Source organism: Neodiprion pinetum, chromosome 5, assembly GCF_021155775.2.
Source record: "Neodiprion pinetum isolate iyNeoPine1 chromosome 5, iyNeoPine1.2, whole genome shotgun sequence".
Taxonomy (NCBI): domain Eukaryota; kingdom Metazoa; phylum Arthropoda; class Insecta; order Hymenoptera; family Diprionidae; genus Neodiprion; species Neodiprion pinetum.
In genome coordinates this window covers 8,052,192-8,069,768 of record NC_060236.1, presented here as the reverse complement: position 1 = coordinate 8,069,768, position 17,577 = coordinate 8,052,192, and the positions used below count along the sequence as shown (strand labels likewise).

At 38.3% G+C, this 17,577-nt stretch overlaps 1 protein-coding gene across 2 annotated transcripts; it reads left to right on the top strand.

The window, feature by feature from the left end:
• The first annotated feature begins 3,823 nt into the window (after positions 1–3,823).
• Positions 3,824–17,197, top strand: LOC124220275 (myb-like protein O). Of its 2 annotated transcripts, none has more exons than XM_046628912.2 (7): positions 3,824–3,987; positions 5,254–5,585; positions 7,600–7,854; positions 14,244–14,593; positions 14,689–14,844; positions 14,970–15,263; positions 15,874–17,197. In XM_046628912.2, the coding sequence occupies exons 2-7, from the start codon at positions 5,258–5,260 to the stop codon at positions 16,021–16,023; spliced, it is 1,533 nt and encodes a 510-aa protein (XP_046484868.1). In that variant the 5' UTR covers positions 3,824–3,987; positions 5,254–5,257; the 3' UTR covers positions 16,024–17,197. The 2 variants fall into 2 exon arrangements, with proteins under 2 accessions (XP_046484868.1, XP_046484866.1); XM_046628910.2 differs by having other exon boundaries at positions 3,825–3,987; positions 7,600–8,112; positions 15,874–17,192.
• The last annotated feature ends 380 nt before the right edge of the window (positions 17,198–17,577 follow it).

Genomic DNA, 17,577 nt, shown 5'->3' with positions numbered 1-17,577 from the left:
ATTTGTTTTTTTAAATCACATAATTTTCTTTACTTCAACTTAATTGATATCGAGTCATGTATTTCAATATATTTTCTCGATAATTAATTTTAATTCAAATAAATGAGTTTGAAAAAATGTCAAATCACTCTTTTGTATTTTCTGTTAATTGAAGTTAATTCTTTTCTATTCACCGTAACTTTTTTTATTTCAATTTAATTTTTGTTGTTTCTGTAAACAGATAATTCCGGCACGAATCCAAAGTAATTGAAATCAACTTGACTGAACCCTTCGTAATTCAATTTCATCAATTCTAATTAATTCATGCAAATTATAATTAATTCACAAACCTACTAACACATGAATTCAATGATTTATTTCCCCCTAAATGCCTTCTGCTAATTGCAGATACCTTGCAATAAGTCACCTGTACGAATTGCAATACAAGGTCCCGAATCAGGTGTGGATGTAAATGTGTGCACGTGGAAGAGAGAATTTGGGGGCAATGCGATATATCCTCTTGCGTATGGATGAATAATGAATGAAGACGCCTGGAATGCCTAGCAGCGGACAGAACCAATCCATGCAATGTGGTCGAAAACGTCGCCGAACGAACGCACAGCCTGATTACTAATTCCAATACTTACCTATACCGACGCCCCGGTTCGTACTACTTCTTGTCGTCGCACCATGACACCAAATTCCATATTCCAGCGATAGAGAGTCGTTCATTACTCTGCTCTGGCTCTTCTCCTTCCGTCATATATGATTGGCACCTTTCCGAGACTTCCATAACTATACTTATCGCAATACTAACAACCAGATGCAGTCTCTTCTTTTATTCGTGCATGAAAACCATTTATGTATATTTTCTGTAGACAACAGTTATACTACTTTGCTAAAAGATCGTTGGAAGTTTAAAAGATTATTTGATACCGGCACTGTTTTTAACACAGAAAATATTTTACGAACTCTACAATGCGCTGCTCCCATAAATTTAATGACACTCGCGTTATACTTGGTTTTTTTTTTCTCCAGACTATCCAAATGCAGATATTGGTCACATTCGGTGAAAATCGTTGATCATACAGTCTTTGAGAATGTGTCAGTTGCATAGTGAAAGAGATTTTGAATTAAATATTCATCACACCGCGGAATGAGACGTTGAAGACGCGATAATAAACATTCAAAAAATTCTTTGAAAATATGGCAGTATAATCGCCGCAGTAAGTCTCGAAAGAACCTTAAACTTGATCCCGTTCGTATGACTTTCTCTTCCAAAATTAAAATACTTGAATAGACGATGAAATGTGTACATATATACGACTGTTCCGGTTTATCGTCATTCAATGCGTATACGTATATTATACAGACAGGCTCCACCCAGACTGAATATGAAATCAATCGATTCTGTAAGAGGAAGTATAAAACTGTGTTTCATCGTTATTCCTCAACGAAAAGTATCCGATGAAGACTTTTCACGCAAAAAAGAATTAAGTATGCCAATTCGAGAATTATACATGCAACATGGAGACCAGATCTTAACTCTATATATGATGATTAACGATACGGCATCATTGTAATTCGTACTAATCCGATTACAGAAAGTGAGTAAATAGTTTTGGTACGTACGGTACTTGCATACATACGAATATTATGCCTATAGAAGAGTTGCGTACTTTTTTTCACTTAGATAATAAACGGTGCCTTAGGAGCATACGTATTCATCGTAAACTTTCATCCACGATCACCGAAATCCAGGTGACCAACATTATGAGAATTCCACCACCGTAATGGACAATTCTGAATAAGAATTAATGCAAGAACATCAATGTATAGTTATCAATCTCAGAATGAAAAATATCGTGCAAAATCTGTCTAGTCGAATATTGTTTATAGAACGTCTCCGAACTTTGAACCGTCCGTACAGATCGCGGTTCGAACCGTTTTGCGAGATCCAAGTTGTCCAAAGGTCGAAACGCTCGAAAGCCAATTATTGCTTTTCGGGTACTAGTATAAGTTGGATAGATGCACTTGGCCTTGACCTCAGATGTGACCGCGTTAGATGAAATCGAGGCCAGTCGAGGTCATATTCCCGAAGAAACTACTCGCGTTAGACAGTGCAGGGTACATCATAAGTGCGAAAGTGGACGAGGCCAGCGATCGGTTGTTTGAAACTCTGTATATTAAACCGGAAGTGAACGGATTAAACTGCACGTGTTCTTTTATAACTGTTCGTACGTAACCTTATAGTACTGAACTTATACCATAGCGCAGGTACGTACCCTTGAAATTTATGTAGCTATGCATGCATTGGAAGTAATTATTTGTCGTTAAATCGGCATGACTTGACGAGCATCCATTTATAACGTATCTTGGCCATAGCATCGATTTGTTACTATGAACAGATGTATTCCACGATATACGACATGCAATATATTCACCTTGGAATTATCGCAGTAAGATAATAACGATCGGGACTTTAATTTTCTTCTTTGAAAGTGATTTACAAGTTCTACGAGTTACTCAATAATATCGTAATTTAGATTCATAATAATTATTTCGTAATTGCTCTTCCTTGATTTTGATTTTTTGTTTTTCTTCTTCTTACTCAAGATCCTAGAGTAGATGGCTTTGTTCACTCTATCTTTCAATCACCTTCCGTCTTCACGTGATCAGATTTTATTACGAACCGCAACGATACTTTACAAGAAAAATGTCAAGTCATTACCTGTACACAATGCTAAAAGTTGCATTTTTTATTTTTTTTTTGTTAATTTTTTGATTTTCCTTTATGAAAAAATCTAACCATATTGAATTACATATATTTTCATGAAATTATCTGCCCGCTTCAACCATGGAGGACACAAAATAAAATTCTGAAATAGCGCAAAGCTCTGAAAAATATGAGAAGTGCAGTCAAATAATTACTGTTACTACTTTGAAATTTGCCAGTGAAAAAGGTCCCACGCTGGTCAGCCATGCGTGGCTCCGGGCATTGTATACTTTGATAATGCCCAGACTTATTTAATCTGGATCTGTGCGAATTGTAACGAGTACCGGTGATCAAATTGTTGTGTGCATTCAGAGGGTTAATTTGTAGCATGAGAAAACTGGTTATGAGCGACGTAGATAAATTTGCAGGTGTGATTTGCTCATAAGTTCTTTTCTTTGTTTTGAACAAGTAGAAAATATCAGCAAATCGTTTTTTTTTTTTAATTAAAAAATGATCTGATTTTCAGCAAACTTACTTTTACTGATCACATGTGTATACTGGACTATATTGTGTTATTTTTTTAATAGAAATACATTTTTTTGACGCCTTTTAAATGAAATTAAGGTAATTATACCTATACTGTGGATATCAGAGCTACAAGTAATATGGCGCTACAAGACTGATATGCGATATAAAAAGACTTTTTATAATTAAATATGCACATGGCATTTGCAGGCACGGTATACGGTCTTGTGTAAAAAATAATCTTCCTCTTTCACAGGTCGGAGATTTAAAAAGTAATAACGATTTGTTGACACGTACGTACCTGAGAATTTTAACGATCGGTATATGTGAAAAAGTAACGTTTTTGGGACACGAGAGCTCGATAGAACGCGCACGGTTTGCGAAAATTAAAGCGCGATTCATTCGAATATCGGATGGCCTATACAGCTTCACCAATACTTGTGATTTGTTCGAATAGTTAGTCGGAATCTTTCCCCTCTTGGTAAATCTACACCGGGAATACAACGAGCACGGTGTTCGTTTGGCTCAACGTGAATGTCGGAGATGGCGACGGAGGAAGTGGAGGAGGAAAGCAGCCAGAGTGGTATATAAGGGTCCGTAGTTGACGCTGCGTCTGTTTCATAGAGTGAACTTCTCGCGAGGTGAAAACCCACGCACGACGTCCACCGCAAAAAAAAAAAAAACACCTGCGGAGAAACGTAGAGAAGGAAACGGATTCCGAATATCGGAAGAAAAGAATCCTTCGAGCAGGCCCAACGAAACCATAGGTGAGTTTCGTGAGCATAGTGGACGAAAAAATGCAACAGTGAAATTGGAAAAAAATCGCCTTGTTGCATCCCGAACGGTATACGTTTCGAATCGCGAGGTGCAATTTTGCTGCGAATATGACTTCCGGAAGTGTGCCGTTTAACATTCAAAGTCGGGGAATCCCGGCTGATAAACATTTTCAAGTTCAAGCTGTGGGATTATGAACTGTGCGAAATCCTTTTATCGACGGACCAAAATATTTCACGTACGGATAGAGGCAGGACGTTGTTAACACTGATAATCGTAACGGTTGGTGCATTAGTGTCGGAATTCGGGAAGTAATAACGTACGCGTACGTTTTCACATCCGCGTTTTATACCAGGGATAAATGCTGTTTGTTGTTGCAACTGTTTTATTTTGGGTGTCAATTCGTATACGGAAAATTGTGCAGTTTCATTAATTTTTTCTCTTGTACGAGTATTGCAAAAACAGAAACGAAAGTTAGAATATTCAAGTAACTGTTATGGATGTGTTTACGGCTCTCATGTGAAGTACTGTTTATTCGTACAATCGTGAAATATCCACCTCTGTACAATTATTGGTGTATGAAACCATTTCGGGCATCTGTTTCACAGCACTGATTAAAAATATACATTCGAAATCATTGCACTGTGCGTGCGCCCTCAGTTTTCTTAGTCCATGCCGCGGTCTATGCTTATTTATGCTTATTCATGAGACTATGTTGTACATTCTTTGTTCTTAGTCATCCCTGGCCACTGATGCGTATCTTTTCAACTTGTAGTAAACTTTTCTAAGTTTACAAAAATCACAGTTATAAATTTACTGACCACATGTATACAGAAATTCCAATTGGCTTCGATTGAAATAGTGTTTCACTATAGTGAAATTAACAAATGATAAATTTAATGTTACCACAATAAACTTAATGAAAAAAGAAGTTGATGGGCATAATATTGAGAAAAATCTATCAGTCACAGCGAATTTTAGTTGAAGTGAATAACTTTATCGGCTTATTTTCGTTATCGCCCAAAATTCATAAGTATAGAGAGCAAAAAAATTCCTTTAATAGTCAATTTCAATTTCTGCATCAGAAACTTATAATATTATAGAGTAGAATGAAAAAAAAAAAATTTTCCCTTCACTCGCGAGGATGTCGAGTCATGATTTTGTCGGTCCTTGATAACCCAAAGAACTTCGTTAAGAACGAAACTTCGTTACGTTTGTTAGATACACATAACATAAGCGCAATCCGTTGATCATTTCAGAGCCATGAAGTTAGCATTAATGCTAGCAGTCTTATGCTGCTTCGCGTTAGGCGTCCTAGCCTCGCCGCTTCCGGTATCATCCGCTAGTGATTCGGCCGAGGTAAAAGTCGAGGCTTCTTCCCGACAAGCAACGGCAGCTGCACCTGCTGCAGCAGCCCCATCAGATGACGAAGACGATGATGACGACGATGACGACGATGGTCTAGATCTCGGCCTCGACGACGACGATGACGATGAGGATGACGACGATGACGACGACGACGATGACGACGACGATGACGATGAAGACGGCGCGGACTACGTCGAACGTTTCATCGAAGACATTCTCGGAGGTAAGCTGATTTTTGCATCAGGTTCAAATTTTCACTTCAATTCTTTCGTTCTAACATCATGCGAGTCATTGGTCGATTTTCCCTTACGTCAATTTTCTAACAAAACTCGGCAGCGAGTGATTTCATTGGTCGGATCTAACGGAATAAGCCAATAAAATCACTTAATGTCGTCTTTTGTCAGAAAATTGACGCAAATGGAAAACGGCCATTGAGACATGCAGCGGGAAAATTCAAATTCTATTTCGTATAAAATATTTCTTCGTGCCGTTGAATTCCCCAACTACAATTATTTACTCAGACAATTATGTAATTCAGATCCGAAATTGTGGAGATGGGTATACTCTTGAAAAAACTCAAAATTACCAAATACGAGTATAACTCGTACCGTACCTACGTGTTACAGCTGACCGTTAGTCTAGCCGAGCAAATTGCCGGCATCCAAAGCCGACAAGGCGCATCATAATGTGACCGATAGACGGAGCAGTGGTCTCGATATACACGCATGTGCATGTGTTATCCATATAGTAACGGGACGACCCGGACTCGCGGGCTTTGCTCCGGAAGAATTAGCATAATCCACACAATCCGCTTGACCCTCGTGCGCGGATCAGAGTCTATAATTCTCTCTCAAAAAAAAAAAAAAAAAACGGAACGTGTAGATAAAAACACCAAATAACGACTATTCCACTTTACGCAATGTCGGTTCGAACCCGCTATCTCTGTTTCGATAAGTGAGAAAAAAAAATGACAAGCGGATTCTTGAACTGCAGATACAGCTGAAGAAGCAGCTAACTTCACGTCGCTGTTCTTCACATAGTTATTTTTCAAGTTGTTTAGCTAATCGTATCTTTATGGAGGGGCGAGCGGGTCGTGTTGACAAGTCGGTCGAGTGCTAGACAGCTTTATGCTCGTTATGTAGTCCGAATGAACATCATGCATACCGGCTATAATGTTCTACTCGAGGCATGGGAACGCGCGTTCTTACAATTAATCGCTTTGCTGTGGGACGCGCGTCGCTCATGCCCGAGGTGAATGACTAACGAAGAGCTAGTTGTTCACGTTACGGTCTGCTCGACCCGCACCCTGGATCTCAGTCCAAGTTGCGCCAACTCAAGATCTATACTCGATGGATTTAGTACCACACAGTTGTTTCCTGTTTTGCCCTTTATGTTAACGGTCACGGCCAACTTTGAAATCAAATTTGAAAATCGAACGGTTTCCCGCGCGCCCGGAATGGTACATTGAACTATGAAGCAAATGAAATATGCATGTCTTTATGACATACAATGAAATTATCAATTTAAAATGAAAAGTAGAATCACGAATAATTATAGAGGGCGAATTCTCGTCGCTTGTGCAAAAGTCTATAAGTGAAAAAGGAAGTTGCAAGGTGTTTTGCTTGGTTTCTTAACTTCTCTTATTTTCGTAACGATTCATTTAGTGGAACAAACATAGAATATGATTCAAACTAATTATCCCTATAGTAATGACGTTATAAAAGGTTCCCGCATTCTTAAAACATAATTCAATGTAATGTTAGTAAAATTTCTATATATCCCATAAGGGTGAAAATTATCTTCCACTATACATTTTACAATCGTGAAATAGACGTATAATTTTCATGCCAGCACCGTTGACAGCTTTTTCTCGATTCTACACGTAAGGTGATTTATCGTTTATGGACATCTTCCAACGTAAAGATTTCATTTCTGTGGTTCGAAGTAATAGTATACAGTATATTAGGCAAAAATTGCTATGTATCATTACTATCATACTGAAGTTAGTAAGGTTATCGTAACGATTTATACTGAAGTAAAATTGTTTTCCTGTGACCTTGGAATTGTGGCTCATATTCTGAAATCTTAGTTACTTAAAAGTTATTCAAAAAATAAGAAAGAAGTAATGTTTCCCCCAACCCTTCATTACGGTAACATTACTGTAAACTTGAACCTCGGGCTAACCTACCGTCGAAACTTGGATACTAATGAGAGATACGAAATAATCTGATTCTCAGGCGACGACGACGACGACGACGACGACGACGAGACGAGTCCCGCGGCTCAACCAGCCGTTGCAGCCCAGCCGCAAGCCTCTCCGGCGGTAAATCAAGTGCCTCAAATAACGCAGCCCCAAATCCCGCCGAATGTTGAGGCCGATTTGAACGCGGCTGTGGCCGAAGCAGCGCTGAACGAACAGGAGAACGGAGAGTACGAGGAGGACACGCCAGAAGAGCAGGCGGCGAGCACGATCGTCGAGGCGAACGAAGAAGGTGCACAACCGGCGGTATTAGCCGGGGAAAGTCTGCAGTCTGCGGCCGTGCCCTCAGTTGCAGTCGTTGAACAGGCCCCGGGGGAGGGGGACAACGACGATGACGACGAGGACGACGACGACGACGAAGACGTTGACCTCGGGTTACCCGGGGCAGACAACGACGACGACGAAGACGACGACGACGATGACGAAGACGAAGACGAAGACGATGACGAAGACGACGAATTAACCGATCTCACCGAGGCCAGGAGATCACGTGAGTCCAAGGCCAACCACCACTAGCCCACCCACATTTAGCCAACACACACACACACAAACACACACACGCATGACGGTATAACAAGCCTTAATTTATTTGGTGTACGCAATGACGCGATGTAGGATTGATTGTGAGTACTGTAACGGTTTGGAAAGCGCGAACGTTCTTTTAGTATGCATGTTTACTGTCGTTTGACGACTCTGTTACGCAGTGGATATTCTTCCACTTTTTCATTTCACGAATAGCGTAGAGATTCGCCTGTTCGACGATAACTGGGAATCCCCACTTTTCACTCGGGTGCGCAGAAAATTGCTCGCGAGACTTTAACTGACGGAAAGCTCGGTTGAATAAACTACTATTCGTTGTATTAGGACTCGCCGTGCATGTTGTCGAAATATCATCCTGTCGTTAGAGAATTCCATTCAGTTTTCAATGTCTACAACATGATTATCTCGTATTACAATTGCCGGTACGGACACCCTCGTAAATTGTCAGTCACCTCAGAATTTAGTTGTTTGACGTTTGAAAATTTGCAATTTCTTTTATTTAATTTATTTATTTTATCGAGTGAAACGAAAGAGATTGAAGGAATGATTTTTGTACGACAAAACGAAGTAGACTTCTTTTTGTAATATGTGTGTATTACGAGTTTAGTGCCACGTTGTAAGTGGACAATTCCTATCGTATATATGTAGCTATAGTCATGCTGTAACATGCACACGTACATACACTTACACGATACACATAGAGAAAAGTGGGTCTCTGAGAGCAATCTTTACTTTCTGAAAACTCTTGCTGGTGGTGCTGATGCTGCTGTTACTGCTGATGCTGTTGTTGTTGCTGTCGTTGGTGCTAATAATTAATTAGAAAGGAAAGGAAAAGATAAAGAAAGAAACGAAGCACTACTCGCCTTCCAAACTACATCTCTATAGTATTCATTATTTAATTTTAGTAAAATGTCAACTCTTCATCAACGCTATTTAATTTTGTTTATAATAATTTATTTTAACAGTCTAATTTTCGTCTATTATATAGATTGTATATTTTTAGTCGGTCTATTCGTCTATCAATTTTATTTCATTACATACTCAAAAAAAAAAAACACGCGAACGGAAGAACAAAGTTCTCTTCTCTCTTTCTGCGTAAATTAAATAATTACAAATCGCATCCACTGTCCGTTAGGCAGTCTACTCCTTACGCTCATGTATGTGTTCTAAGAGGAAGATGGATAGAGAGAGAGAGAGAGAAAGAGAAAAACCAGAATGATCGAAAGACATTAAATATCAGCATTAAAATGTATAGGGTTGGAGACGCCGTCACATGTTTGTTTATTTGATTTTTTTTTTTTCACAATTGATCAATACAATCGCTAATTACATACCTGCAATTTTTTTTATGAAACTATATTTTTTGTACATCAAATATCGATTATGCGTTCGCAGGAACTTACAGACGAATACGAATTATATAATAATCATAAAAATTATCTCAATTATGCTGAGATAATGAAAGACAACCACCACAATCACGTACGCATTTCAATTGTATAATTTAATATTATGTAATTTGTCAAACCTTCTAGACGACAAAAGAAAAGAAAAAAAAAGGAGAAAAAATTATTTATTGTACAGAGACGATATTTCATTTGGATGATTTATATTATTTATATAAATATAGATAATTTATTATTTTTACAAAATTGTGTTTTGATTTTATTTATTCATCTGTTCGTGTCATTGTTTGTTTGTTCATTTATGTCCGTTAATTGTCCATATACCACGTGGTGCTAAACGAGGTATTTACTCTAACGCCATAATTATTTCGCAAAGAAAAAAGAAAAAAAAAAAAACGAACAACATAAGACGAATAAACTCAACCACCAACAACTGATAAACTGACCCAAAACGACAGCTCACTACGTATACGTAACAATTCTTATTATTGTTATTACTACAGTAAATGTGTCTACTATTATACTATATATAAATTAAATTTTATTGATTGCCGTGACGCGTCGCCTACCTAACATTTTAATGCACGTTCCAAAATTGCCCGATATTTATCCAACTATTTTGCACCGTTCTTCTGAATCGAAGAAAACTTAATCACTGTTAATGTCGTTCAAGACTATATTCTCGTTCAGTAATTTTCTTGCCGATCGTTGCTGAAACGAGCAGGAGATGATTCTTCATCACTTTCAATGTTTGAATTTGCACGAGCTTTAACAAATCACAATCAGAACCGCTAATCTCTAATAATCTGCCTGCACTGATCTCTTCACTGATACTGTTTACTCGAGCAGATCTCATATAAATTCTATTTTCAAGTATCGAATACAATATCGTTAAACGCGTTGTCTAAATTCAGATTCTGGCACAAGTAACAACAAGAGCATGTCATATGTACTTTTTAACTTTTTTAGTTACGTATTGTTTTTATACTAATTTTTAACCTGTTTGAAGTATCGAATTAGTGTCTTCCCGTTTAACCAAAGTAGAAAATCCTTGACAGTAACCAGCTAGCAAGTAGTAAGCAGATAAAATTAGTATTTTTTATTAACCAGACAGACATACCTATGTCGTATACATATACAGATATTTGAAGTTGGATGACTCGTGTACGGTGACCTGACTGACCGTACCCTGAAATCATTTACAATTAGTTTTATCCATGGGCTAACAAATTTGATGACCGTGTCCCTGAACTACACCCCGTATAGATAGACAGAGTTTAATTAGGTTGACGTAGCAGTAGTGGTTGGGTTTGTTTGAGTATAATTATTCCGCACGTTTGGCACCAATCCCGATACCCTCGATTTCCCCATTAGTATATAATAGGGGCTTCATTCGTGTGTTCATGAATTTGGCATCTTGGCAAACGGAAAAAAAGAAAGTTCGAAATTGAACAGGTTTCAATACTTTGGTGAGCAAGTCGAAAATAAGACAAGTATGATATTCTTTTCTCGTTTGCCGAGATTTCTGTGTACTGGTATAATTTACTTCGTAGCTTATACGCTAATTCACAGACCCCCAAATCTGTCGTAGATATTTGCTTTTTAGACATCTATAAACCGTTTCTTTCAACGATATCGCGGTGCATTTGTACAGAGTGTATACAAAACGGCAGAAAAGAGGCCAACAAGCACTGTAAACACAGTGCATAGATTGCAAGAACTAAATTCAAATTCACACATGTATATAATTATAGATAACTGGAATCGGAATTCCTATACTCTCTGTCATCCTGAACTTTCTAAAGGATAAGAAACAACGAGAAAATTGATGAAGAGTGTAACTGGATACAGAAAGTTCGTTGCAACCGTCTCGCGAGCGCGTGTTCGAAATTCAAAATTCTGAAATGAACATTGAGTATATAAATCGATCGCCTTTATAGATGGCGCGCTCGGAAGAGTCCTTGCCTCGTATCTGGGGCGTTTTTTAATCGGCTTTCACCCGGTGCGCTGCCACCTTGTCTTGCCTTCCGGAAAAGGAGAAGTTTTCTGGGGAAAGAGGTCGACGAACTTGGTGCTCCAGCGCCCGGAGCTGTCGATACTCTTCGGGGCGCGGCCATGACCCACTGCCACGAATTCCACTGACCACAAAGACCGCCGTAGCCGGTAATTGACATTCAGATTTGCTTGTATCGAGAGATTTCGTTTATCGGACAAACGCCGGATGCCCATGTAACACGAAAGAGAGAATATAACATTTAACTTGTTGCCGGTAGAGAAAATGATATCAACTAATTGGAATTCTGACAAAAAGGGTGAATCTGAAGCCCATAGTTGACTGCATGTCAACCATACTTTGACAATGTCCGTTTGGTAGTCAGTCTACAATCGAGAAGTGTACAGGTTGACTGTAAATTGACTTTTCATAAAACAAAAAAAAAAAACAGCCGAGCGAGACTTCGAAATCTCAATAATTACCAGATCTTGTCGACCTTATTACAAAATTCAGTATGGAAAGTTCAACACGATATCACGATAGTTCCTTTTTTTACTTTGACTTTTGATCTCGAGTTTATGCTTATTGACAGTCATTATCACGTCTCAGATGAATAATCGTCGTCTTTTCGACCTTATTCAAATTCCAAGTAAAGATTTTCATCCGTTCACATTATACCGGATTTAATAATTAGTGAAACGACAATCGGCATCTTAACAAGTTTGCTATCTGCAGGGTGGCATTCGGTCTGGACTCTGCACCAGGTCTGCTATTATAAGGAAAACCGATCGTGACAGTGTCTTTCGGAAATTCGCGTAATTACGTGTTTATAATTACGGTAGGCCAGTTTCGTGGTGGGTCGGAGGTTCGTGAGATGAGAGTCTGAGCTGACCTAGATCAGGACCAGTTTAGTGAGTTGTTCGAGCGACTGGTTTTACCGTTAACATTGTTGTCCTCTTCGATAAGTAGGCCTCTGGCCGTAGACTTGACCTCTATTCCAACTTCCTCTCCTCGATATTTTACCACGTCCGGACATTGGAAATTATCATGCGTAGCAACATTTCTTGCGCTTCCGTCGCTCAGGTCTCGCGATATGTTAGGAAGGAATTTGAAATTGGAATTTAAACACACAACTTAAAGTCAAATCAAGAGGTTTATTTACTCGTAAAATATGACATACCGCTATTTTATTCTTTAAATATTTGTAAACCATTTTACAGTTCAGTGAAAATCCCTGAGCACTGCGGACTCAATTCGTTCTCACATTTTTTACGAATGTTTATTTAATATCTACTCAAAGTATGTGAAACGTGATGACTGGGCAAAACGGTATAGCAGATAGTGCGAAATAACTGTTGTTCACCAACGATGAGTTATTCTCTTATACATGTAGAAATGTGAAAAAAAAACCAGTGGTCATCTTGATTTACATTTTTTTAGTCACTTTATTCGCACATTTCAAATCACAGCATCGTCCCAATAACCTTCTCTCAGCTCGTTTCAGAAATAATAGGTATGTCGGTGTGAATTCACCGTATATTTTTTCTCGTTCATGAATTTTTTTCATCATCGTCTGATACAAAAACGGGTCGACTGTAATTGCAGATAAAACTGTTAATTCGATCCGTTGGCACTCTGGTTTTCCTAATCTTCAAGTGACAGCTTGATACTAATTGAAAACATATTTTGGCCGCTTGATATCACTTTCAAGCACTTACAGTCCTCGTGATGTTGGCGCTACTGGGTATTTCGCAGCTACATGTATATGGCCGTTAGATATGAGTTGATTGGCATCAATCGTGTGGTTTTCAAGTAATTAATAGACGGGTCAAACAGGCGTGACGCAAACAAATCATGATGCGTATCACGAGCCTCTTACTTTCGACATGCGAACAGTTTTTTCCAGCTCTATAGTTTCTTGTCGCTTGTTTTGTCGCCCGTTTCTATAGTTAACAAAGCTTGTGTATAACTTATGACAAGTCCATTCTACTTTTTTGCACGGACCAGTATCATCCGAATAATAGTTTGTTCGTGGCCGCGAAATTGGCTGCGGATTAGTTAGACACTAATCCGATCAGGTCGTCGGGCAGCCGTGAATTTCCAACTATAATTTGCCAACTTACGGTTGACAAACTGTTAGAGTCTGTGGAAATGAGCATCTTCCATATTACCGCGGACTATTCCGTATTTGAAATTCAGAATGGCAAAGAGTGGATTGTCATTCCGACTTCCGTCAGTCACCCTGGTAAACTACGAGGTCGAAGTTAGTCACGTTGTCGTAACGAAACATAAAAATTACTATTTTCTTAATTTTACAATGATTTTTAAGAAACTAAGATTGTTTACTGAACTTCAGACTATTCGAAAATAGCGAAATAACGGTTTTTCCTCAGCATGAATCGTTACGACAACGTGACTAACTTCAGTATGGTGGGAAACTTAGCGGAGTTGGTGAATTCGAGGTTATAAGAACTTCGGAGAGAAAAAAAATAGATTCGATTTCGTACTGAAATTTTTTCAAATCGAAATCTTGCAACCTTAAAATTGACCAACCCTTTTTCGACTTCTGAGGTATTTAGTCTATTGGTTTGAAGACAGAGTTTTTCGAAATTTGCACTCTGACAAAAGCATTGCACGCAATGAAGAAATGAACGAGTAAAATAATGGCGAAAACATTTCCAGGCGCGATGTCACCGACGCCAAATAAGCATGTGCCGGCTATTTACATAGCAAAGTATAACCGTTTTGTCGACAATATATTGGGGCGAATAAACAAAATTCTTCGGACAAACTACAACCCCGTTACCGTCAAACTGACGAATCCTAACGCGAGCGTTAAAGCGAACAAGAAAAAGACGAAGGGAAAAGGCAAAGGTAAAGGAAAGAAAGGGAGCAAAAACTCGGGCCAAAAGAGCGGTGTAAAATTCACCGAAAAGAGCGCATCTGCGACAATGGTCAATGCAGATTTCAATGAGAATAACACGAGTGCAGCCAACAACAATGACTTGATGGATTCAAGTTCGCAGGTCAAGGTAAAATCCAACGCATATCTATTTTTATGCCCTAATCGGGATGTAGTTCGTTCGTACAGACAATTAACAAAGTCTGCATTGTTACTGTTCTCAAGATCGAAGATAGCAGGGATACCGCCGAGGTTGAAGCTACCACATTGAACAATATTGCGCTCAGTACTACATCGAAAAGTCCGGAGTCCAGTCGGGCAACCACTAATTCGAATAAGAAGAAGAATAAGCGCAAGTCTTCGACCAAAAAGAACAACAAGGTATATCGTATTTTCATTTTTTACGCCTGTAAAGGTCTATATATTGTATAAAGTTACATGATGAAACATTTTGCCGCAGATCAACCATCAATAATCAATCATATATTTATTTTTCGATTTTACAGACAAAAGCAAACAACAGCAGAGCAAAAGCGAGGGCAACTTTGTACGGTTTAGCATCGCTGCAGCGAATCGGCGACGTGTCTGTGAACATGATGACTGACCACACGACGGTAAAAACGAAATTTTCCCTGGGTCCTCTAACCCTGAGAGTAGAAAGGGAAGTTGGAAAGTCTGGTAAAAAAGAGTTGAGAAGCGCAACTGCGACGACAGCTGAAATGTCGGGAAAGTTGAACCTCCGAGTTCTTCACGGCGGAGCAGCTACACTGCATTCGATTCGTGTTCTGCAGCCAAAACAGGTTTGCAAATCATGTCTGTATGCTTCAATTCAACTGCCGCGCGCCGGTATGACGATTTCTTACCGACAGGACGATCGATCTATCGATCAGTCGGTCGATAAGTAATAGTTCGCGTTGGGTTGAAAACTTGGTGGCGCGCATTGAATGAAAAATTTTCAATATACATATTGAAATAGCAAGGCGAGCTGGTCAGCACAATCCGCATACATGCGCACTTCCTTCGAATTCGATCAATTTACTCCGTTCGTTAATACACGCAACTCAAGGACATCTACAAACATTTCAATGACACGTCGCATTATATTGCTATTTATAGGAAGTACATGCAGTCCGAAGAGTGGAGGCCGTGTAAGAATGCAAATGAGATTAAGTAGCAGATGAAAGAGAGAGAGAAAAAATACATGTTTATCATTATTCCTTTCATTACAAGCCTCGTCCGTCGATTCCACCGAAAGATAACGTCCAGCTCCTCGGTTGTTGAAGTGTAAATTATTGGCACACAACACTCAACAACAGTGCAGCTTGAGACAAAAAGTTCATAAACAAGACTTTCGAAAAGAGGGAGAAGACAGTAGTTTGCCGAGAGTAATTCTATACTTTTGTATTTCAGGTTCGCATTGAGAGCGCCGATGACCATGACCGCACCCGTGAATTTGTGTGGAAGAGATCTTCGCACATTGCTCACGTTGTGTCGCAAAAATTATCTTCCGCTACGAAATCTATGCTACGTCCACCACCAATTGCCGCGCAAGCTGCTTAACGACGAAATGGCGACTACGGGAGTAATCTGTCGTTCAATTAAGCTTAAGCTTAGCCATAACTATAAATATACTTTCCTATAAAACGAGAATTATTAGACTTTGCCGTATAGTAACGAATCGATATAGATCCTAATTGTTATAAGGTCACAGTGTGAGTTGATATTATATTTATAGCCTTTGAGCTAATTTTCCTCGATAAATCCATTTGTCGAGAGATGAATATTTTTGCAGAAGGATATAGACATTAATCATAGTTATAATACTTACCATTTCCGCATAATGCAATACTAATCGCAATAATGTAATACTTCTCGTTTTAAAGAATATTTTACTGTATCATTATTATTATCATTATTGCTGTTCATGCTATATTTATATCATATTATCATCGCTATATTTATTAATTATCCGTTGTCATTATCATAATTACTTATCCTGCCATATTTCAACTAACGAACTTTAATAATCGAGAATGTGATTATATTTTCTTCGAACAAATTTATATTATCCTGAATTTTATTGCACAGAGCTGTGCACGTTTCACGTGTATTATTCAGCATATTATACGCGCAATGATGGCAGATAGAATCAAATTATATCAAATAATCGTGGTACCAGGTAGTGTGTAGCAATTTTTTATATCAAAATTTTGACATGTACTATACATATTTTATACATTATGCATTGATGAACGCAACTGCGGATTAGTTTTATAACAGTGAATTATTTATTTAAAAAAAAAACTGATAAGTGGTAGTACTGCTACTTACATGTAACCTATTTATTTCACTCACAATCAGTACTCATAAGATATCTATAGGTATTTGATGTGTTTGTCCTCATGTGTACAATAGCTATAAGATCAGTAAAAGTGAATGACATAAAAAGAGATATATTTGAATTTTATCTTAATTTAATACTTAATACCAAGCCGATTAGGTTAATGTTCAGTTTAATAGAAACTTATATGAAGTGAACGTGAACTCATGAGCATCAACAGTAATACAGTGAATGTAATAAAATAATGATTATTCAGCTTTACCGGTGATTACGCATAACGTGTAAATATTACAGTTGGTTAAATATGACTATGCAAAGTACAAATGCTACCTGTTTACGTATGTGAAATTAATTTGTAACTTCTGGGTCCGAATGACGTCATGTTTTGACTATTAGACCGTGATACACCGGTTGTTTTTAGTGGTGGGAAATTTTTAATCTATTGTATTGGCCCGCTGCTCATACATTAAAGTCTCAAATAAAATGAACAGCTGGAACATCCGCGACAATAATTATAGAGTGCACAGCTGGTTATTGCAATAATTAGTAAACGAAACATGCTACGAATTGTTTATGACGAGTATTTTTATAATCCAGAAGTCCTGAAAAACTTGTACGTTGATACCGATAAATTCTGAAAAAGTATAGAAGGCAACAAAACCATGAGGCTGAACTTAGTAACGTTAGCATAACGATACATCGGGAAAAAAATCATTACTGCGCAATTTTCGAATGAATTTCAACGAGTCGGCGCTGCAAAATATGAGGTTTAC